The sequence below is a fragment of the Calypte anna genome, chromosome 4 (assembly GCF_003957555.1).
Source record: "Calypte anna isolate BGI_N300 chromosome 4, bCalAnn1_v1.p, whole genome shotgun sequence".
NCBI lineage: Eukaryota > Metazoa > Chordata > Aves > Apodiformes > Trochilidae > Calypte > Calypte anna.
Genome location: NC_044247.1, coordinates 14941775 through 14966610, shown reverse-complemented (window position 1 = coordinate 14966610; position 24836 = coordinate 14941775). Strand labels below are relative to the sequence as shown.

At 44.3% G+C, this 24836-nt stretch overlaps 1 protein-coding gene across 2 annotated transcripts in view; it reads right to left on the bottom strand.

Annotated features, from left to right (window-relative positions):
- The window catches only part of LOC103528314 (phosphatidylinositol-binding clathrin assembly protein), a 29525-nt gene extending 17112 nt beyond the window's left edge, over nt 1-12413 (bottom strand). Inside the window, exons 1-8 of one of the 2 annotated variants that reach the window (XM_030449308.1) lie at nt 11891-12413; nt 5109-5251; nt 3466-3541; nt 2870-2972; nt 2602-2695; nt 2386-2497; nt 1243-1349; nt 693-734 (exon numbers count right to left, since the gene is read on the bottom strand). In XM_030449308.1, coding sequence (XP_030305168.1) covers nt 693-734; nt 1243-1349; nt 2386-2497; nt 2602-2695; nt 2870-2972; nt 3466-3541; nt 5109-5251; nt 11891-12023 — 810 coding nt within the window. In that variant the 5' untranslated portion in view covers nt 12024-12413. The remainder of the gene's footprint in view (nt 1-692; nt 735-1242; nt 1350-2385; nt 2498-2601; nt 2696-2869; nt 2973-3465; nt 3542-5108; nt 5252-11890) is intronic. The other variant, XM_030449309.1, reaches the window with a different exon arrangement.
- Between the last annotated feature and the right edge of the window lie 12423 nt (nt 12414-24836).

The following is a 24836-nucleotide window of genomic DNA, read 5'->3' as shown; positions in this document are numbered from 1 at the left end:
GGATTTCAGATGGAACTCATCCTGCAGGCAGCAGTGAACAGCACTGACAATGGAAGCCTGTGGTTTAGACAATTTCCCTATTCAAAAGGCACTGATGAAGTTCAGTCAGTAGATAGACTTTTAAGTGATTAACCCCCAAAAATTAATTTTGTGGAGGTAGTGCTTCAAAGCTTACAGGTTAGATTTTAGACTAAATGTTCCAGCTCACAACCTGTATTGCCCATGTCCCTCATGCTACTCATAGAGAAGCCAACAAGAAGTGCTGACATTGAAACACCAAATCTGTTCAGGCCTCAGGGGAAAGAAAAAAAAATCTGATTAAAGCAGCTAACTGTAATCTTCAAGTGTGTGGAAGACATTAAGTTACACTGAAATGGAAAGTTTTCCTGAAAGGATGGCAAGGTGCTTGTGACTTACATGCCAGTGAATGTCCTGTAATAAAACCCCAAATTCATTGAAAATTATTTTCTGTGAGTTTTCTTGCTTTAAAACAAGCAAAAAAACTTCAGAGCTGCAAAGTGAGAGTACATTGTACATTTAATCCATGAGGAAGTCATCGTGCACATTTTCACACATATAAATGCACAGATGAGAGTATGTTCTTGAGATAAAGCATTATTATGATACACACCAGCCTCTAGAAAGGCAAGGAATAAAATAATTGGGTTAATCAAGATGGTCTGTATACTGACCTGAGTAAGATCTGGAATGTCACCCTGATCAATTCCAACTTGCTGGGTTTACATTAAAAAAAGAAAGAAAAAAGGACATCACTACATGCAGTGGCAATGACAATTAAAGCAGTGGTGTCTGAATCTTACACAAAACCTAACACATTAAAAAGGGATATCCATAACTTGCTGAACTGGTACAAGTTTCATTAGGAACACACCTTAGAAATCATAAGTGCATGAAATTGCATCTCAAAGCAAACCAAACTTTTCATCTAGCCTAACTTTTTCATGCAGAAATGCTTACAGGGCACATCAGAAACATCCACACTGCTTACTGGAGCTGACTCTTCATTGTGAGCAGTTACAGTAAAGGAAATCACTGTAAAGAGACTGCAGCATTCAGTTCATACATTTTAGACCATTTGTGAAATCGGTAACACTTCAGAAAGTTTACTGTTGTCTTGGTAATAAAAAGGATACCAGAGGTTAGTGAGAATATACAACCTTTAAAATACCTAATTTGTAGGATGCTTTTGTGTACAGCAAGTGATTTTTATGAATTATTTACCTCTGCTACTTTGAGGAATTCTGACAATTTGGTCATTCTGGCTAGAAATTTTTTGTATATATCCAAGCCTTCTTTGCACTGGTTCTTCTTCATATCAAAATATCTTTCTGAGGAAGCAAATAGAACTCTTGTGAGATTAACTGCCTCCCCAGCAAAAAAGCTGACAAAGGACTATAAAAGTTAATTTGAGACAAGCATCAGGGAGAGAACAGACAGGAGAAACTCAAAGCTATTCAGATTTTAAAGTTTACATGAATATTTAACACCTTTTGTAGTAAGCCAGTCAATAGAAAAACACTGGGTTTTATTTCAGTACATGAGAATATAACACAAAGGTTTATTAAGCATGGAAATGAATCACTGCAATTGTTTTATTAGGTATTTAGGGGAATATTTTCAAGAAGTCAGCTTATTAGCTGGCAAAGAGGTAAATTATTTAATCATTTGAAAATATTCCTGGTCTATATTTCTATTTTTGGACTCTGTATCAACACATTTTGGTGTTTGAAAAGGGGCTCAACATCCAAGAGAGATCAGAATGGGTACTGAAGTGGCACATATACTGAACTGACCTACATAAAGGTATATCAACAACATCCCTTACTTTTTCTGGTTTTGCCCTATATACATAAAAGAAATTTGAGTAAAAGCTAACGTATAACAGAACAAACCAATCAGATGTTTTCATTCAGAAATTTGCTTGAATTGTCATTTTAAGGCTTTGCTAAGAGCTCATCACTCAAAGAAAAAACACTACATGTTATCTACTATGGAAGGCACAGGTACAAATGAAGAGTGAAGCTACAAACCAGAAGTCAGTCATACTGTGGCTATACTGAATACTGAAATACCAGGTATCTCACTAATACTTTTACAGCCCAGTTACCAAAGATTACCCACTGCACTGCTGTGGTATCTTTGGTTAAGTCTTATCAGTCACCTTCTCATCCCAATTTCTGTTTTAAGATGTATTCTTCAAGGCAGAAGGATAAGTTGAAGCCTGTGCTAGCTGCCAGTGAAACTAAGGCTTAATTCAATGGTAATGGAGCAGATATCTAAGAAATCACAGAACTTGTCTATGTTCTTTATTTCTTTCAGTATCTTTCACAGAACTTCAAAAGCCAAAAAAAAATTCTTACATACCTAAAAGATTTATAATCCCCTCATTGTATGCTGCAAAAAGTCTAATGGAATCTTTAAAGAGGAGCATAAAGGCAGCATTTATAACACCATTTGTTAGTTCATTTGGATTTGCCTGTGTAGAAAGCAATGAGAAAGTTAATTAGTATTCAATAAAATAATGAAACTCCAGCTTCAAAATGAGAGCATGTTCCCTAAAACTGAGCTTACCATACTTACATCAAAATCAAGGAGTGCATCAAGCTGGTTCTGTATGATTGGAAGGGTTTTCAGCAGCTTTTCAGCATTCATGGTTCTCATCACTCCATCTGTCCTGCAGAGCAGAAGACACAAGTTTATCACAAGACCTCAACTTACTGTTTCAGCAACAGTGCATTGCTTCAAAGGGTCAGCAGAAAACACCCACCCATGATCAGGTCAGGAAAAACTGGCATTTCCCTCCCCCCCATTAAGACAGAACAAATGAAAGAAGCAGTAACAGTCTTACCCTCTTTTCATTTTGGTGAAGTCAACTGCTACAAGTCTATATGAAAGTGCTTTTTCATTCAAGTATCTGCTGTATCTCCTGATGAAGGTAGACATATCATAGCCTGAAAAGTCAACATTTTGAAGTTAGACTTTTTGAAAGAGTATTGTTTCTTTCAAGTTCTTTTCAAGAAATATTCTCCTACTAGCTCCTTTTACAACACCTTGTATAAAAAGGCCTCCAGAAGCATTTTCCAGAGTTTTGAGGTTTACTATTTTTCATGTAATATTACAGTTTCTTGCCAGCTTATTAAGATTAGGAAAGTATTCATTGCAATTAAGAGAATAAACACCTGAACATATTAAAATATTAGGCAAGAAACAAGCAGCTCTTCAGAAGCAAAACCAAAAATGTTCTCCTAGTAAAATTTAGAGCATTCAGGTAGGCAAGTAACAATGTCTCCTTTTGTCACTCTTGGTTGGACATCTTTTGGTGCTTCATGCAAAATAAATGGTAACACCCTTTGAGTGGCATTGGTCTCCTAGGGTGCACTGACACAGACACTATCAGAGCACACAAAAGCAGCAGAGTTATTTCCTTGGGTGAAAGATCCTTACCCTGCATGGCACTTTTGTCCAGGTAGTTATTTAAATTGAACAATGTGTTTCGGGATGCAAGATACTGGATAAAGCGCTGTTGGAGAAAACATTGGGAATATCATTGCTGGGAGTCAAAACATTGAAATATACAAGAAAAATACATTTACAAAGGTTTCTAGTAACCTCTACCAACCACAGAAATTTGTTAAAAGGGAAAATTTTAAAGAAAAACTTGCAAATGATTAAAGCCTCTGGAATCCAACACTACTTGTCAAAAAATATACCTTTAAACTAAATAAAAAGGTATCACTGCCCATGACTAAAAAAGCAACAATCCTAGAGGAAGCTCCTTAGGTTAACTTTGTAGTTTACAACAGACAAGCTGGAAAATACATAAGGCCACTCTTACTACCCAAGCACCCCCAGGGTTGCACAGGTCTCCTGCTGCTGTACCAGTGCAAGACCAGATTAGTTGCAAAGCTGTAAAGCAATTAGTACCAATAATGCTTCCCAAACTGTGGTAAGCAGCAGCATGGGGGTTATAATTGTATATATTATATACAAATAATGCAGTGATCTGTCTAAACAGATAATAAATAATAAATAATGCCAGAGTAACATGAACACATCCAGATAACAAGGAAGTTCTAGGAGTTTCTTTGCCTCTAGACCAACAGATACTGAGTAGCAGCTAACAACAGTAAGTTGTGAATTTTTACTATGGATCAATTATCTGATTTCTTTCTTCTTGAGAGTTTCAGTGTATAGATATGAACTGTACTGGAATAAGAGAACAAAACATACAAACTGATAGCATTCAGTTTAGCTTTTTACTTGGCATCATTAGTTAATTCCAAGCACTAAATTTTACTTCATCATCTGTTGAAACTACAATTTAAGCATATAAATAACTTGGGAAAGTGTTAACAGAGCACATTGTGTTTTACAGGTCATGTCAATTAAGCTCACACTGCTTCAGAGAGAAGAGGCAACACTATAAAGTTTTCAGAGCAGTTTAACAGCTGGAAGCAGTACCTTTAAGAATAATTTCACTACCACTAGTAGTTAAGTCATTTATTAGGTGAATGACACACAGAAATTTAACTGTCACCTGACCAAACAAAGTTTAGTTTTCTAAATGCAGGGGATGTGTAGAAGAGGCTACAGTTCTAATGTCATGTTCTTGTCTTTCAGAAATAAGTGATAAAATATTTTAAGTGAACTGCCACAGGAGCCTGTTGTGGAGGAATGTTAACAGCATCACCATATGAAGATTTAGCCCATTAAGATGATGATTTGCAGGATCAAATCTTCTAGTCACCTTACTCTCCCCTTTAGTAGGTGTTCTTATCTGTTAACAGGTTAGCAGCACATCTATGAAGTTCTAGCAAGACTTTTGCTGTGCTCTTACTGATAAGCACTACCCTAATGAAGTAAAACTCATGAGAAGCTTTTCAGCTCTTTATTCTAGAAAGGTCATTCATTCCCTCACAGCCCAACTCAGGTACTTGCAGGTAAATTGCAAGCACTGATACATTTTGGTATTGAAATAATGAGGGAATATTTTATTCTCTGAAGAAGTACTTTAGAGCCATCAGCAAAGGAAAAATGTATCTAAAGCTTCACACATTGAGACTTTAAAAGAACTAATCATGTCTTACCTCGTTTCCATACATCATGAGGTGGTGTGTTGTAATTAGAGCTTTGAACACTACAACCCAGCTACTGTTTGCAGTTCTCTCAAAGAGTGTGTCTGCCAACTGTGGAATATTCACATTCATTTCATTTGTGCACTGTATTAGATCTAAATGAAAGAAAAAAAAAATCAAAGCATTACAATGAGTTTTATGCTCAAAGAGCATCATCATGTTGTGTTTTTACATTGAGAATTCATGCTGGAAACAGTAACTTCAGCTCTTAAATCATTGAGCTATTTCTCATTCCATGCTCAAATGCACTGCATTTTACTGAAAGATTCCAAGTAGGAACTTCAAAGGCATTTCAATAATTTTGAGTCCCAATGTCATCAATAAATAACCTCTCAGATCAAGAGGCTGTGAGTACCCTGCAACTCTGCCCCATGCCTGACACATGCTGCAGCAAATGAGATGCTACAAAACCCTGCAATAAATCTCTTTTCTGTAAGAATTAAAAGCAAGAATTTGCATGTCTACCTTTCCACTTAGTTAAAATAACCTAACCACCAACCTACTCAGTATTTTGTGGCAAATCATGGCAGGTCTCAGGCTTTTGTGTTTTTATCCAAAACTGATTATAAACTCAATAGTAGAACATGAACTTGAAAGGTCAGAGACAGAGAGCTCCAAGTCCCTGCCCAACTATTGGTACAAAACCAGAACAGGCTCCAGCAGATATATGGAGAAAAATGTCTGCCTGAGAATGCTAGTGAAGACCATTTCTGAGAACTGAATTCAGGACTATTCCAAACCCTCAAGACACTCACATTAGACATTTATTCTCTCTCTCTCTGAGCTAAATTTGGCTCAGGTGTGATCAAAGTACACCTTAAGGACTGGGCAAGGCCAGTAAAACAAACAGCTAGTTCAAAAAGCTTCCTTTGTGGCCTCTTATTTCAGCCAAGCCTGTGAGCAGCTTGTTGGTTGCAGAGCAGCATTGTTGTTCATGTGGTTTGTCTGGGAAGCACTGGCAGAAGCAGGGCAGGTTCCTGGGAAACTGAGCAGCAGCTGAACACTCAGGTGTCAGCATCACTGACATGTCCAACTTGCTCATCTCATTACCAGGAGGTAGAGGACAGACTACATTACCATAAGCAATTGAAACCCAAACATGGATATCACTCATTGGGAGTTTAGGACAAAATACTTCATGGAAATACACTTACAATTTATATCTGTTCTAGAGCACAGAATGCATTACAGATATACCTTATTTAAAGGTCTGTTTAAGAACAAAGTCATGTGATTAAGGATCATTGTATAGCAGCATTTCATTACCAGAGTGATTTTAACAGAGTAAAGAGTTTTAGATAGTATCTTGTTGAGGTAGAAAGCTATAAAATGCAAATTCTAACATGTTATTAATTTCATTCTGATGTACAAAACATGTAAGTTGGGATGAAAACTTCCATCCTTAATAGTAACATGCCAGCATGCTGAAATAGTAGCAAATAGCAGAGCCCTGAAAAGAAGTTTTAAGTCAGCTCTACACCAAAACCTTGTTGTATTGTTGAATAGTATTAAAATGTTTCAGTATTTATAAACATTAAGATTCTCAAAAAAACCCCAAGCCATTTCAGAGATGCTGCTCACCACTCCCAGCTGTATCATCATCCCTCAAGCTAAGGGCTACCAGCTCAGAGGTTCCTGTAGACCCTAAGATGATGCTGAACACCTGAGAGACCCTTTGCATGTTCTTACATCTAAGATTGGTATCAATATTGTGTTCTTAAAGAACTGTGCAGGTTCAATGTGACAAACCCCACTGTTAGCAACTATATCAACTGCTTAAGTGATCACCTCTCCTTAAGTCACACATCTGTAGAAAAAGCTTTGGCTTATATCATTATAAAGGTTTACTACCCCAAAAAGCCACCCAGATATGTACCTTCAGAAAGGAGCAAATCTCCCTTCTGCTTTGGCACACAAGAGTTCTTTAGTTTTCTGTCAGGTGACATTAACACAGTGGAGTTTGACAGATCTCTGGTGCCTTTAAGATGCTCATAAATTACTGTTTTATTCCACAAGTGTGGTTCCTTGTGATTGAAAGGTGCAGTTCCAGTAATGCTGTACAAGTGCTAGTAAGGTTTTCCAGCATGTGCAATTTGCTTCTGTAAGGTGTGAGCCTGACTGTTTAAAAGGCAACCAAAAGGAAATAATCTCACACATTTAGGGCTACATAAAACCCACCTCAAGCTGTGCTTGATTGAGGTAAGGACCCAAGTAAGCTGCAAGTCCCATGCACTTCAGCCATGTGCCAAAGACAACACATGCTGGCTCCCCTGAAGAAAAATTTTATTGAGGGGACCAAGTGCAATTGGGGTCTTTGGTTTCAAAACCTCTTTAAGTTCACAAACACACAAGCCACAGCTGCAAATACCAAAGAACACATGCTTAGGCAAACAAAACATCTCTAAAATACTACACTAAGACTGAACAGTGAAAAAAGTGCATTTTATAAGCCAAAACTGGTCTTTCCTAAGAGTATACTGTAATACTTAATAAAAAGACTCTTTATTACAGCAATTCAGGGCAATTTTTTAAAATACTATTTTACAACCAGTAACAATATAGCTAGCATTACACTTGAATTCTATCAGTTGAAACACCTACCATGAAAAGTAAGTGTCATTTCTCTAATAGGATTCTTCTAAGTCTGTAATAGGAACATCTACATAGAAAAGGTATGGTCCTGTTACAGCTGGCAGCAAAGGGGAAAAGACTGTTAACACCAAACATCTGGAAGCACAGAGGAACACATGCACCTGAGAGACTGACAGCTGGGCAACAGTAACAGGAATGCTGGCAGGAAGAGCTGGAATGAAATGTGTAGGGCAAGTGATGCTCATTTTCTTACCACACTCCTTACATCAACACTTCACAACTTCAAGCATTTTGCCAATTCCCCAGAGGAATCATTTCAACTGCAAGTGAAACTGCTGATGCTATTTTGAGAAGGGAATTTAGAAACATGTTCATGTCACACAGGAGAAAAAAAAAAAAAAGGGGGGGGGGAAAAAAAAAAATTGACCAGAGAAGTGCCACAGGGGTGTTTTAAGGCAGCCTGAAAGTGCTGTGGAAATCTTACTCCCCAGAAGAGTACCGAGAATTTCTCTTTCACTGCTCATTTGAAATACCAGCACTCCTTCTATGAAACCACACGTTTTCTTTCTGGAAGCTGCACTGTAAACTAGAGGTTAGAAAACCATAAAACAAAAGAGCCACATCAACAAACTTTCTCAGTGTAGCCCAAGGATTGCAATAATTCTTGCTGGAAAACTAAAGACAGCACTTGATATGAATATTTTTAACTCCATGTGCTCTTAGAGTGCAGATTTTACTTGATCTTAAAATTTCATTTAATTAATAGCTCAATTTGAACTTAAAAGTTACTGTATCAGAAGCAAAGCAATTCAGCTGTTTTGTCCCACTCCCCCACTAAACAAGGATACATGACAACCCATAAAGTTTTCTTTAAAAAGCCTTAAGCACTTTCTAAAAACCACATTTGCAGACTACAAAGATATTAACTACATATACTACTTCAAATTTCCTCGATTGCATTTTAAAGGCTTCATAGATTATTTCAGAACTTCAAATTAAAGACAGACACTTAAATGCCTGGGGAAGAATTCAAGAGCATTTCTTCACAGCACATCTCTGCAAGAACCACACTGTATCACCATTCACCCAACATTCATGAGCTCCAGCTGACAGAAGTAAAGACTAGGTAGAAACAAAACCAACCCAAAACTGTGACAGTCATCATGATTTGCAATGATTTGGTGGAGACCTGAACTTTCTCCAAAAGCAAAAGGCCTAACAGTCAAATTCTGCTAGATGATAAAATATTACATCATCTGAATAATAATTTCTTACAAGATTCCCAAAGCTTGTATATGTATGGAAGTTTTGATAAGTAACAACATGACTTTCCTCTCCTCTGTGCTTCTTAAGCAGGCTGTATACAAGTGAAGCAGGAGGGTTTTTTCATTATTCATTTAAAAGTTTAAGATGCAATTAACTTAGGAGTTTGCATTTTTCTCAATTTCGGTGTGCAAACAAGTCTACCCTCCCAGTTACCAACTTGGCCACAGCTCTAATTTATTCTTTTTTTAATTACAGCTTTTCAGCAGTTAGCCAAGAAGAGATATGTCAGCAAAAGCACAAACTATCCCACTCCACTGCAACCCAAACTCAGGAGGCTGAGGGCAGAAGTGAGAAAACCCACGCTGGGGAGGAAGAGACAAGACCTTCAGGTGTTCCACTAAGAGAAAAGACCAGCCTCTCCATGGCATTTTGTGTTATCCTAAAATATTACAAAATACTACAGAAATAGATCTGCTGACTTATTTAGGACACTGTGACCTATTTTAATAGAAAAAAACCCACAAGGATTCCTACTGACATTGCTTAGGGTTGTTTTGGTTGGGTTTTTTGCTCTTCAAGAAAAATGTGACTATACTACTCAGCTGTTAGTAGCCAGACAAACCCCAAGACTCCTAAGGAGTAGTTTACACAGTGCAGGTGTAACATCTTCCCATAAACACCCATATTGTAGTATTATTGTTGAAGAAACTTGGCAAGAAATGAATTTAAGAATGAATCTGAATAGAGTGCACAAACTGATCCTGCTCCACAATCCTTGATACAACTACAGGAGGTCTCAGAAACATGTTCTTGGTGAAGCTTTTTCTTGAGTAGCAATTACAAGGAATACCAGATGGTGTAGCATTTTGAATGACACACACATGTTGTGACCAAAGTGCAACTAGCAGTGCTTTGCATGAAATCCACGCTATGTTTTCCTTTGTAATTTACTTAAAATAGGCACTGTACCTTTGAAAATACATTCTACAATTTCTCTGGAGGTCAGTCTTTAAACTAGGATCTTGCCTGCTTGCATTTAATACAAGCAGGTTTTGTGTGCAAGTGAACAAATAAGAAGTGCCCTGCAAAGGTTTGCAGGGGTTTGAAAAGCAGCACCTGGGCATGCTAAACAAAGGCTGGAGAATGTTGCTTGTGTTTTACTGGGTTTTTTTAAAACCCCTTTTGGAGGTATTTGTGGCACCGTATTTCACTTTTTTTTTCTTCCACCCCACCACCACCTTCCTCTATTTCAGATACCAATTCATAACAATAAGCTTTGTACTGGTCTTAGAAACAGGAAACTGACATCTCTAAACAGGTTTGTATCAAAACATACTCAAAGAAATCTGACAGCTAAAAGACAGCCTCAGTTTATACTATTCTCAAGTTAGGAATTTTTCCAGGTTTCCATTGTGGAAGCACCTTAATGCAGACCACACTATTGTTAGGATATTTTCAAGCAATACACTACAACTTTTAAGCTTGACAAGATTTCAAACTATTGAGCAAACGGTTACCACTTTCTGGCTTCCTGCTATGTTGTCATTGCTGGACCTAAATGTTGCCTCATTAAGTTGTTCTACCACAGGCAGAACACAAGATAAAATAATTTTGAAAGGTAACTTTCAAATGAAATAAATTGTCAGTTACCCAGTTGTAAGGCTTTTAATTTCTTCGTGATAGCTGGAGTATTAACTACTGTAGCTGGATTCCACTAATTCAGATGACAAGAAACCAGATACACATTTGGTTCTTTGCAACCATCTGACCCACATCAAAAGCTCTCACATAAGAAGTCTGTATTAATAGACAAGTGACACAGCATCAGAGAGCCCAACTACCCTTAAACTGAACACACTTCCGAGAGCTTGAGCAGCAGACTCCCCTTAGTACCACGAACTTGCCCAAGTCCTGCAGAACTACCAGCCTGCTCTCTTGACTCTCAAGAAACCAGAATATAGCTTCATGCTCTTCTTCCCCCTCCTTAATGGAAAAACACACACACACACACTTCACTTTTAACGGGAAAACACACACACACTTCACTTCTAATGGATGGTGAACAGCTACACTGCCACGTACAATGTTTGAAGCATTCAGTGCACCTTGGAGCAGCCCAACTCCAAATGCTATCCAGTTGCTAAAAGCTGAAGTAAAGCAACACCACTGATACTCATGCAGATACCAAGGGGAAGTTTCGTTTGGTCTACGGAACGGAGTTTTAACATTGTAAGTTTAAATGTATCAGCGGCAGCAAGCTCTCATTCTGAAGCCGCGTATCGTCCCACCTGCACCCTTCCGTTTACCTCAATTCAAGTCTTTTTACTTTGTAACACGAGCCCTAAGACAAAAACTTAATTTCGGGAAGTGTTAGAAATATTTAGATGGCTGCACGCCACCGTATGCACAGAACAGTGCTTAAAAATGAACCTTTTCGTTCACAACAGCAAAGCCCCACCACTGAACACACCTTTTTTTCCCCAGGTACCGAATTAATAAGCACTACTGTATCCAAAGCACACAAGCTACGAAGCTCTCACGGGGAGGGAGTTCACAGCACACTGGAGTTGGAATATTCTTGTTTTATCCTTGTTTCCTTGACAGGGTGTTCCAAAGCTCGCTCCCTCCACGTGTAAAATAAGTTTTGAAGAGCAAACCCCTCAGGTTCACCCAGATACACGCGACAACACCTCTACCAACCCCACCAAACCCCCCTCTCCCTCCACGGACGTCCGAGGGCAGAGTCCACACCGGCTGTCCCGGGGAGCTCGAACCGACTTGCCCCAGGGGTGCTCGAACCCCCGGGCCCGCCCCGGCCACCCCCCGCCCCACCGCGGGGCCCAGGCCGCAGGCGGCCCCCGCGGGGTCCTACTCACAATCCAGGTGCTTCTTCTTGGGGCCCATCACCTCGTGGGTCGTGGCCTTGCAGACGGCTTTGGCGACGGCCGAGCCGGTGACACTGTGCTGCGCCGCCGTGATGCGGTCGGTGATCGACTGTCCCGACATCATCGCCGCGGCCCTGGCGGAGGCTCCCCCCGCGGACCCGCCGCGACGGGCAGCAAGGCCGGGGCAGCGGCTCTCCCGCGGCCGGGAGAGGGGGGGGTGTGGGTAAGAGAGAAGGGTGCCGGCAGCTTCCTCCGAGGAGGCGAGAACGACCGGAGACTCCTCGCCGGGCTCCGCCTCACCGGCTCCTCACGACAGCCGCCGGCACAGCCGTTCTTCCCGGAGGCCCCGCGCGTCTCTGCGGTGCAGCAGCGGCGGCGGCAGCAGCAGCAGCAGCAGCAGCAGCAGCGACCCTTCGACCCCACCTCCCTCCTCGGCGGCTGCTCCTGCCGCACCCCGAGTCCCGCTCCGCCGTGCCCTCCCTCCCTCCCGCGGGCTGCGCGGCCGCTTTCCCTTTCACATTTACGCTCCCAGACAAAATGGCGGCGGCCTCAGCGGCGGCGGCGGCATCAGGTGACCACCCGCCTCGCGCGCCCGCCCCGCCCCGCCCCGGGAAGGGAAGGGAGGGAGGGAGGGGGAGGGATTCGGGCGGGGCGGGGCTGGGCGGCGCGCGCCTCTCTCACGCGCCTACCGCCCTTGGGGGCACGCGCGCGTGGCGGGAAGGCGGCACCGGTGGCGCTGGGAGGGGGGGGTGTTTGGGGGGTGTGTGTGTTCTACGTCACCGGCCGTGACGTCACGCTGCGTGTTTGACGACTGGGGGGAGAAGGGCAGAGGAGACCCCTCCCGCACCTTCCCCTCCTCTTCTGGGTCTTTGTTCTTGGGGTGGATGTGAGAGAAAAAGGAATAAAAACGGGCGCGTGGAACGCGGCGGCCCCCGGGGCGAGAAGGGGAGCGCGGGTGGAGCGGAGCGAGTGCTGGGGGGAGCGATCCCGCGGGGTGCGGGGTGCGGGGTGGGGGTGCGGCGGCGGGACGGGTTTTGCCTTGGAGCTTTGTGCGGCGGTGTCGGCACCTGCTGGGCTGCAGCCGTGTGGGAAAAGGGTCCGGCAGCGTGTGGAAGGACCTCACAGCACATGGAAGGACCTTCCAGGACATGGAAGGACCTTCTGGGACGTTGAAGGACATCCCAGTACATGGAAGGACATCCCAGTATGTTGAAAGACCTTCCAGTACATAGAAGGACCTCCCAGTACATGGAAGGACCTCCCTGTACATTGAAGGACCTCCCAGTACATGGAAGGAGCTCCCACTATGTTGAGGGACCTCCCGGTACATTATTGAAGAACCTCCCAGTATGTTGAAGGAACTCCCAGTACATGGAAGGACCTCCCAGTAGCTGAAGGACCTCACAGCATGACTGTGCTGTAGGGAAACTCCCTACAGGTTGCCCAAGGAAGCTGTGGCTGCTCCATCCCTGGAAGGCTTGGAGCAACCTGGTCAAGTGAAAGGTGTCCCCCTGCCCATGGTGGAAGGGTGGGAACAAGATGATCTTTAAGGTCTGTCCCAACCCAGACCATTCCATTCTCTTGCAGATGGGATTTGCAGGAGCAACAACCATAATAAGAAGGAGGCTGGGATCTTTTCCTGGTCCTATCCCGTGTTCTACTGGCAAACCCATCCTCTTGGGCTGTGTCCCTGAGGCCATGTCGTGTGCCTGCTCCTCTGGGAACTCCTCTGGAAGGGGTCGGGTGTCACTGAGGGAGCTGAAACCTTGTTAAACCACAGCCTTGACGTGGAGCTGGTTTGGAGGAGACGGGTCCTGTGTGTTTAAAATTATACCCAAGAACCAGGAGAGGAACCGGGTGATGGATCCAGCCCAAGCTTGGGGGGAGGAACAGTTGTTCACTCGCTGCTCGTGTGTGTTCCCTTGCTTGCTGTTTTCTGGAGAGCAAACAGGAGCACGGGGACAGCTTCTGCCAGGTGTGATGTTTGGTTTCTCCCATGTGGACACCAGCCCGTTGCAGCTGGACTGCTTCCAAGGAAATGTTCCAAAGCACCATCAGTGCCACGTTCATGGAGCTGCACAAGCAGGGTTATCCAAACATCAGAGGAAGGTTTTGTGGTGACACCAGGTGCCCACCAGGCCAACTCTATGGCTCTTCTCCTCAGATGGATGGTGGTGGGAGAAGGTGAGATGGAAGGGAACCCGTGGGTCAAGATAAAGGCAATTTTAGGAAGCAAAAAAACAAAGGCCAGACGTGGAAGCAGAGGAAAACAAAAGATTATTGTCTCCTTCCCACCAGCAGATGTCCAGCCACATCCCGGGACGTGAGGCTTCACCACACATAGCAGTTGCTCTGGAAGTGTTGGGATAACGATGCTCTTAGATTTAATTGCTGATCAGATGTCCTCTGGTATGGAATATCCCTCTGGGCAGTTTGGGTCAGCTCTCCTGGCTCCCCTCCCAAGTTCTTGTCCACTCCCAGCTTACTGATTAGGGGAGATATTGGGGTGAGGATGGCCTGGATGCTGTGGAGCACTGAGGGAAAATTAACCCCAACCCAGCGAGGAGAAAACTGCAGCATCACTGCTCAGTCACAGCACTCCATGTCCCCAGGCTGTGTCCCAGAAGAGTGGTTTTTAACTTCTGCACTTGAAGCACCTCAATCAAATCACAAACACCCCTGCAAGCAGCAGATGCATGAATACAGCAATCGCTCTTTTAGCTTCCAACTTGGGAGGAAACCCACAGAAAGTAAGGAGAGTAGCAAGGAGGCAGTTGAATCTGAGCATTATAAACAAAAACCTCACAGCTTCTGACAGTCAGCTCATGTTTCAGGGTGCTGGTTGAAGCTTTTTTGCTTACATTATCCCCAAAGTGAGATGCTCCATAAATACCCGCGCCAGACTGCCGAGCGCCCAACCGTCTGTTCCTGCCTTACACAGATTTAAAGCAATAAAGGAGGAAACTTTTGCATCCCTGGTACTACTCCGTGTTCCACTTACACATAAACATTTCCTGGTGTTTCCTAATAATTGTACAATGCTGAGGGCATTGAGTCAGCACTTCAGCACATCTCTGACAGGCAGCGAGGTGACCACAGAGGATGGGGACCACTGATCTGACACCACTTGTCTCCTTCCCAACAAGAACCACTTACACCACATACTTACACCATTTTTATACCCAACATAATATTACACATTCTCATTAACTACTTTCCCCTGTCCTTTAACAGATTGATATTCCTGTCCCATGCCATGGGCTTCCTCCACTTGGAACAAGCCCCATCTGTCCAGATGTGTGCCCAGGAGAGGAGAAGCAGCGTGTGCAGTTGTTGGGCTCCAACTCCAGCTTGGTTTGGGTCATGGCTGCACTTGATTCCTTGTAAAACTCACTCTTTGTCAGTTCAGGTCATTCCTGTTCCATCACTTCCTACAAGATACAGCTCACATCACAGATTATTTTGCCTCCCAACATTTTTGCTGTAAAAAATGACAATCTCTTTGGTCTGACTGACAGCAGGCAGTTTCTAGCTGCATTATTCTGGCCTGAAGACTTTCTGGAAAAAAATTGTTGAGTCTTCAGAGCCTGAGGAAACATCAAAACAGTAAGGGAAGAAGAGATGGAAAGATTAAATACACATTACAAATGTCTGCATCTCTTAGGGCTTGTCCAAACATAGAACCTATTTCACAAGAAGTGAGGGTGTGATCTGAAGTGCAGTAAATGATCTCTGCTACCTCCACCCCCAGAATTTTGTTTTGTTTCAGAAAAAATAGATTTCTTATGAAAGTGCACGAGCTGAGTGTTTCCCCTTGCCATGGCTCTATATTTACTCGATGTCCTAGTCAGGCCACAGGACAGGAGATCTCCAAGGAAGGAGGTTCCCCAACCTCTATGTTCATACCACTGTCAATCTGGTGGTGTTCACATTTTTGAAGATTTACAGAGATATGAGACTATTGGGATGTCTGTTAGTGAAGGAAAAGGAATTCTTGTCAGTATAGAGAGGAGGAAATCAGGGACAAATCAAACTGGGCCATCATCTCTCCACCTTAAGAGACACTTCTACACTTTGGATGCAATTCAGAATTTTACTTCATTAGTGAGAGAGTGTCAGGGTGAAATTCTACACCTTTTGAATCAGATAAGAACAAAGAAAAGGCAGATATCATCCCCTTGGGTGGAGTTCAAGGTGCATCCATCATCCTAAATTTAAAGATGTATTTATGAAGGGTTACACCCTGACACTATGAAAGATGGAGAATTAGTTTGGCACCTAGAAATTTAACTGAGAGGTATGGAAACAGCTCCTAGGGAGTGGGGGAAGGATACTTTATCCACCATATCAGTACTTTGTGCTAACACTTCTTGCTTGGTTCTCTCTTCTTTGTCCCTTTCATGTGAAAACAGACCAATTAGCCAAAGTAGTTCAGGTTGCTCTGTTAGCAAGTTTTGTTCTTGGCCACTCTCCAGCACCTGTGGACTTTAGTTCATGTTTGTAAGGATGAAAAACAGGAAATGATACACACAACCTACATCTGGTTCATCTTGCTGCCCTGCTCTGTAGGGTGGGTGAGGAGAGCTTCAGAAAGGAGACAGGGAACAGAGTCCAGGAGTGGCTGCATATAAATAGTGCTGGGGGGTGGTGAAGGGAATGGGAGGTTTCTGGGCTTCTGCCATCACTGAATGGCACAGATGGTTTTCCAGGGAAATGAGTATTTTAGGAGTGAGTAGTGAACGTGCTTCGGGCTGGCTGCACCTCCAGCCCTGGGAATGCAAACAGTTTAGCAGCAGGTTTGTCAATAAATACCATCTGCTTCACAGTACTCAACCCAAAATACTGCAGAACCCACCTTAATGCTGCCTGTTGTTTTTGCTAAATAGAGGTGAGATAAAAATCACTACTAAATATTTTAATTTTTTTTTTTTTTTTTTTTTTTTTTTTTTTTTTGGTAAGTAGTGTGATTCTGGTCTAAAAGCAACAAAACTCCAAATTCAGTCAGGCTTGCCCATCCCAGCTTAAACCCAGGAGAGTTAAACTGCTACTGTCAGCTTTTTGTTTTTTCCTGCTGGACAGTAAGGTGTCCCCAGAGAAGCAGGAGCTGTAAGTGAAGCTCCTGCTCACACAGCCTTGGACACTGAAGTGTCTGAGAAATGTGCCATTGCCCCAGCTGCCCGTGAGGGAAGGAAAGGTGCAGATCTGGGTGTCCTGGGTGCTGCCACAGGGGCTCCAGGCTGGGTCCCTGTGCTGGTCCCTAGCAAGAGGTGAACCCCCACCCCAACTTAGCTCCTTGCAGGAGCACCCACCTCCTTTCTGCTTGGCTCCCTGTTTTTCATGAGTTTTCCCAAAGCTGAGAGTCTTGGGGATCTTTTCTGCTGTCAGGTGTGGTTGAAATTGGTTTCTGGGAGAGAAATGAGACACAAGCATCATCTGAAAAGCCTCCCCCAGGATGAGTTTCAATGCTAATTCCTAGCAGAGACATGAGAGAAAGAACACCTCACCCACCACTGCCCAGCTTGGGTTGATGGGCACTTTCTTCTGCCAGATTCTTTTAAAGGTTTCCCTTTCCCTCTGCCTGAGTTGTCAAGTGTGGGTAAGAAGCACAGCTCCAGAACTGAGACTCTCAATGGCTAAATTCACCCCAAAATTTGCATAATTGCAAAAGGCAGAAAGGTCACACCAGGAGCCTGTCACTGGAGATCACCTGGCTGAGACTGAAACTCAGCTTTGCAGCTGGGCTGGGGTTTTCCTGCAGGAGCAGAAAGAATCCCAGGGAGAGATGAGCCTGAATAAGCAGCTCTTGAAAAGAATAATTTCAGAGAAAAATAGAGTACGAAAATAATGAAACAAGGAAAAAAAAGTGAAGAATCAAAGGAAGATGAGTGCTGAGGAATGGACTTCATGTCTCACCTTGAGTGTGGGAGGACAGAAGTGATGAAGAGAGAAGTTATGAAAGAGTTTGGGGAAAAAGAAAGATTTGTTAGGAAAGTCAACCATAAAAGATCAAATTTTTACTGCAGCTTGCTTATTTTTTGCTTGAATCTGGAACAGATCCACTCACTCTTATGTTTCGTTGCCTGCAGTAAAGTTTCTGGAATGTACAGAGTGAGAAACAAACCTGGGCTGACAGTGGGTGAGTTGGTTGGAGGAAATTTACTCTTGGGAATAATTGTGTCCACAGCTGTTCATCAGCAAATTCGCAGATGACACCAAGCTGGGAGGAAGTGTGGACCAACTCGAAGGCAGGAGGGCTCTGCAGAGGGACCTGGACAGACTAGAGAGCTGGGCCGATTCCAACGGGATGAGGTTCAACAAGGCCAAGTGCCGGGTCCTGCACTTTGGCCACAACAACCCCATGCAGCGCTACAGGCTGGGGACAGAGTGGCTGGAGAGCAGCCAGGCAGAAAGGGACCTGGGAGTCTGCATTGACAGAAACTGAACATGAGCCAGCAGTGTGCCCAGGTGGCCAAGAAGGCCAATGGCATCCTGGCCTGTATCAAAAACAGCGTCACCAGCAGGTCCAGGGAGGTGATTCTGCCCCTGTACTCAGCGCTGGTTAGGCCACACCTCGAGTACTGTGTCCAGTTCTGGGCCCCTCAGTTTAAGAAGGATGTAGAGGTCCTGGAACAGGTCCAAAGGAGGGCAACCAGGCTGGTGAAGGGACTCAAGCACAGGCCCTATGAGGAGAGGCTGAGAGAGCTGGGGTTGTTCAGCCTGAAGAAGAGGCGGCTCAGAGGAGACCTCATTGCTGTCTACAACTACCTGAAAGGAGGCTGTAGCGAGGTGGGAACTGGACTCTTTTCACAGACGACCTTCAACAAGACAAGAGGACACAGTCTTAAGTTGTGCCAGGGGAGGTTTAGGTTAGATATTAGAAAGAATTTCTTCACGGAGAGGGTGATTAGGCTATGGAATGGACTGCCCGGTGAGGTGGTAGATTCTCCGTCCCTGGAGACATTTAAAAAAAGACTGGATGTGGCACTCAGTGCCATGGTCTAGCAACTGCTCCGGTGGGTCAAGGGTTGGACTAGATGATCTCTGAGGTCCCTTCCAACCCAGCTAATTCTATGATTCTATGATTCTGTTTGCCCAGGAATTGTGCCTAGCACAAAAAATGGACCATTTGTTTTTTTCCAAGAAGTTTTGTGACTGATATTATTCATCATAAGGAAGAAGTAAGAAATTAAAAGGGCTGCAGTGCAAATGCCTAATGAACTTTGTCTGTACTTTCTTACTCCATTTTCTCCATGTTGTCTAACATCTGGTATGGTTTCTGGGATAAAGGAGAGGGGATTTCTGCTTCCAGAATTCGGGCCAATGCTCAGGAAGCTAAAACATTCCTCTGGGGAAAAGCTCAGCACCAGGAGACACTGGAGAAGTTGTGCTGGGGGGGTTTGCAGCATTTCCAGACTGGTACCCAGCCCCAGATCCCAGGAGTATTCACTCTACCCAAGGGCTGTGAACACCATAAACCCTGCTAGACTAATCCTCTCTCAGTCCCAGATAAATCCCTTTCCTCCAGAACCACCCGAGAAACCTTGACTGGCCATCGGATTCACTTCAGGGTTGGTTTTGGAGCCCACCAGACATTCAAAAATTGGACACAATCCCCAGGGCCTTTAAGTCCCTGTTCTTCCAAGGCCCCTGCAAGCATGAAATTTGTGCTCAACAGTGTATGACTGGTAAAAGTCACAGGGTTTTTTCATCTCCTGTCACATGAGGGTCAGTCACACGTCCTCTGCCCCTGCCCCGGGGCTCGGCCGGGTGCCCGCTGCCTCTTGGCCACCTTCAGCTTCTGCCTCTCAAACTGCTGGTGGGGGCTGAACTTTTAAATTGCTGACTTTGGATAGAGAAGGGAGAAAAGAAACAGGAAAAGAAAGAAGGGGAAGGAAAAAAACCAAGCTGGGTTTTTATGGCACAGCTGCAAGAGGGAGGCAGAAAGGCAGGAGGTCCCCTTGGGCTGATCGTGTGCCCTGCAGGTGTGTTGCTGTCAATAAGGACATATTTGAGGATATTTCTGTATTGTTTCTGAAGTACTTCCTTGTAAAAAAGTTCCTGCTTAGTGAGGAAGCTGTTCTGATTCTTATTGCTGAGCATTTCACCAAGGTTGATGAGAATCCTCTAGTTTTGACTTCTTTCTTTACTGTTACAATTCAATTTTTTTTTAAAAGATAAAGCCAAATAAATATGATGTGGTCGTATAATAAATGTGGTGTGGTCAGTGTTATAACCTTGGCTAATCTATCAATCCATGCTGTCCCCATCACCTTGGCAGTCGTTTCAGGGGCCTCATTGCAAGAGGCTTTTCTGGGTGCTAATCAAGGGTGCCATGCAGGTGCTGGGACTGATTTGGCCACACTGGCCCTAACCTGGGATATTTTGGAAACTTTTCCAAGCAGGAGAATGGATCTGGGTTTTTTGTGAGCTCCTAACCACTCCTGGCCACCTGGGCACTGCCAGTTTGAGAAGGTCTGATTTTCAGAGCAGAGCCATCCGTGTGGCCCATCAGAGAAAGGGGCAGAAATTTAAATTGTGCTTCAAAGTGATCTGTAGATGGGATTATTTTAGCCAGTGATGCCAGCATTTTGCTGGTTGCTTCCTAGCTGTGCTTAGAGGTAAGGTTTGAAGCTTGGAGGACCCTTGCTGAGGGCTAGGAGAGCCATTCCTGCTCTAACATTGATATTTTAACCACAGACTCTAAACCCGGAGAAGGAAGAGAGCTAAAATCATCAGCCTAATAAAATTACACAAATTACAGACTGAAGAGGATCCACAGTGTTTCCCTCCCCTCCAAGAAAGAGGAGAGTACCTGGTTTTGTATTAAAGCAGTTCTGGAAATTGCAGCCCAGTGCCCATTAGTTTTGTATCAAACAAATTAATAGGAACAAGAAGTGAGGATGAAGCATTTGGCTAAGCTTGAACTAATAGGGACAAAGAAGTAAAAGTTTATAAAGGAAAATCTTCCATCTCAAATCATATAAAAATTCCTTGAGTGTGTCAGTGAAACAGAAGAAAAGGGCAAACCAGCACAAGCCTTGTATCTAGACTTTAAAAATAAAAATAAATCTACATGCACAAACAAGCTGAGGCACTTGTGAAGTGCTCTTGAGCCATCTCACTGTGTTAATCAGTGCTCAGAAACCTCTTCAAAACTGATCCTGAACAGGAGTAATGGAAGTAGATTCAATCAGTAGAGAGCTACAAGTGTTTTAAAACCAAAATGTTGATTCTGAATTACCTGTTTACAGAACAAGCACTAAGTCAATGCCATTGAAAGACTGGGGGTTCAAAACTACCCAGGAGATGGGATTTTTATACAAACCTAATTTTTTTACACAAGCTAAAATGAACACAGTCAAAATATTGGAAACACTACAAATTTAACCAAAATCAAGGTGTCCTTGGATATAGCTGAGGACATACAGAGACAGATAAGGGGATGGTCACAGTGTGGGAAGGAGCCTGAGATGCCACTGTGGGTGTTGTGGGATGGGGTGGCTTCCATCTGCCTTTCCCTCTTATCCTTTTTTCTATTTTTAAGGGAAAATGCTAGAACTGACAAGCAGCCCCAAAACTACTCAATAAACTTGTATAGGACTTTCTGTGGGTTTGTGCTTGGGGACTGACAGCCCAAGCTCTCTTGCTTCCAAGACATCAGAGAAGCCACACACATTGCCAATGTCCTAACCACAGGAAGAGCTGTGATGGGAATCCACATGTCATTAAACACCAGCAAATCCACATGAGAGAGAAACCTAAACAAAAGAGTCGATTTTCTGATGTTAATAAGGCACAGAGTCCCATGAAGGTTTTCCCAGGGTTTAATTCATCCTGTTGCCTGTCTCTCTGTTCTCACCCCCATTACCTGTCCTAACAGCATCTCCAAGACCTTACACATTCCCAGACATTCACTCCTCGATCAAAATTGAGAGTAAGGTGGGCAGCAGGTTCAAGAATTACTGGGGAAGGGATGGATGGAGTGTGACCTTAAAGGAAAACAAGTTGAAAAATCAGATCCCATCATCTGGGTAGGGATGAGAGAAGCTGCCATGCCCACTGTGCAGGTGACAGAGCTTTGAGTGATATTTTTAGAAAGCTGGCCAAGCAAACAGTGCCATGTTCCTTCCTGAGCTCTTTCACCTTTCATTGCAATAAACTAAACTTTTCCACCAGCTGCTCATGGTGTTCATAGTCTACCTCTTCACTATGGCCCGTTGTGGATTGGCTCTTGCATTACCAACAGTTGCTTTGGCTCCTGTTTTATATTGAAATATTACAGCTGCACAGGCTGAAGGAATGTGAAGCCAACACCAGAGACATTTGTGTGCTGAGAACCTGCTTGCTATTTTTTCCAACCACACTACGTGCCTGTTAAAAGACCATCACCTCCTAGTATCATTCTCCCCATCCCTACATCCTGTAACATCACACCATGACCTCAGTCCTGGTTTTGTGAGAGTTCTTTTCTTGTCTTTAAAATTAATCAGTGAAAAGTGAGTCGTGCATCCTCACTTCTGACCCTGGTTTTATCTGCTGAATGCAGATTTAATACACAAGCAAACACACCTTATTATGGGTGGAGCCACTTTGTGTTCCTCACACAGTGATGGACAATGGAATTGAAGCTCCTGAAGGAAACAGCATCACTTTCTCCCCTGCATGGCAGCTGGGGTGGGTCCTATCATGGGGACCATGGGTCAAGCCACCCTTTGCGGTCATGCCACCCATGGCTGGACTGGAGCAAGTGGAGGGCTGGTGCCCAACAGGTCACAGTTGGGAGCTGGGGGCATAGGACAGACCTTAGCCCCAGATTAGCTGCAGTGAGTGCCCTGCTCCTGGGGCAGGGAGTATCACTGTGTTCCTGGGGTGATGGGTATCTCCGTGTCCAGCACCCAGGAAGAAACCCCACCCTCCCCAGGATGTCTGGGGAACCATCCAACAGCCCTAGAAGTCCACGTGCCACAGGCTGAAAACAGCACCACTAACACAGACAGTTGTCTGCCAGCTCCAGGAGGTAACAAGTGATAAAAATAACAAGAATAGGGACAGCAAAGCCTCTTGTATGTGAAACTAACAGCAATAGGAGGCTCAGAGTCCCCCACCTTAAAGCCCCTGGGTGTTATCTGGTTCCCACGTGGCTCCTGCACCCAGTGCTGAGCAGCCCCATGCCTGAACACAGCTGATAACCTGGCTGCTTTATCTGCTCAGGCCACTGAGGCACTGGAGGGGAGACACTTGTACCAAGACCAAGCTGTGTTTCCAGCTCAGCCAGCACTGACATCTCTGTCCTGCCCCATCCCTGCAGTCTGGGACAGCAGCACCTGCACTGCCAGCTCAGTGCCCTCCCTCCCATCCCCGTGCAGTTGGTGCTCACCTCTGGCAAACTCAAACTGATGACCAAGACTGCAATAAAGCCCAAGGCAGAATCTGAGTGGGGCTGAGTGAAGTTTGGCCACTGTCATCTACTGACCTGGCGTCTCAGGGCTGTGGCCAGGGCTGGGAGCTGGGGGTGCACTGCCAGCTTTGTCTGGGTGCTCTGTTAAACCCCAAGAGCAGGAGCTAAAACATGGGCTCAGACCTGCAAGACATTGGCAGTGGGAAAGAGAATGTTTCCAATAGCAATAAAATAAAAAATCAAATAGAAAGTTGGGTTTTGTTCCCCTCTGTGCAGGTGAGAACAGGAGCTGCCATGGTCAGGTGTGCTCCCTGGGAGCAGGAGGCCAGCCCTGCTTGGTGGTTGTCCTCAGCCACTGGTGAGCTCTCTCTAACACTCATGTAGTGTTACAGAAGAACAACCCACAGCAAAAATCCAGAATTAATTTAGCAAACCAAAAAGACTGGGTTATGCAGCATGGAAGAAGCAGATCTTGACCTTTTGGACCACAGAAGTGGCCTCCACAGGGGCTGTGAATGGGCAGTGACTTTGTCAGTCTATTTAGTCAACAGCAGCTGCACAGATTTAATTACCAGTGAGGTGATGAAAAAAACACCCTTTTGCAAAAGAAATCCAGGTGAGTTGCTTTTACTGGAGGGTTTAGGTCCTGGATTTCCCAGGTTGCTGCCGGGTTTGTTTCTCTCCCTGGGGGCATGTGGGAAAGTCAGGAAGAGAGAGGAAGAGGAATACAGCTGCACTTCATCCTCTCTCAGTACCATCCTTGACATAATGTGGTCTGTGGTAACAGCATTTTGTTTGCTTTCCTCAAAACTGCCTTCTTCAGCACTGAGGCATAACATCTATTTGGAGACTTCCATGAAAATGACTCCAAACAGCAACTGGAGATTGACCACTTCCCCCTGAAAGGTTTCACAAGTCAAGCTGGAAGCTCAGCCTTAAGGAGGCAGTGGCAGTGGTTCCTCTTCTCTGCCTTGACAGCAGCAAAGACTCGTGTCAAGGTGATCTGTGCTCCTCCAAATCTTGGCTCTGATTTTCCACTCTTGGACTGGTGATATTTCCTGAGGCTGGTTATTAAAAAAAGAAGCACCTTCTTTCACCCAAGCAGTTTCCCTTTTTCCCCCCTTCCTGTTTGGGGTGCAAGGGCCATGCATGATGTGAACAGCAGCTAAAGAGAAGCTCTGGACCCTTAGAAGGACATCTACCTGAATGCTTTCCAAGCCAAAAAAACCCCTAGTGTTTTGGGATGTGGAAGTGGTATTCTCCTGAGCTTTCACCCACTCACCTACAGACCTCTTGGGATACCTTGTGCACATGCTAAAGCTTCTAGGAAGTGTTGAAGGTCAGGTTGGATGGGGCTTTGGGCAACTTTGTCTAGTGGGAGATGTCCCTGCCCATGCAGGGGGATTGGAATGAGATGACCTTTGAGGTCTCTTCAAACCCAAACTGTTCCATGGTTCCTCTGAAAGCATAATTGAAGCACCTCTGAAACCCTGGCTGTTGGAGGGGATCTCAGCTGGATGTCCCAGTGCTGGAGGATCC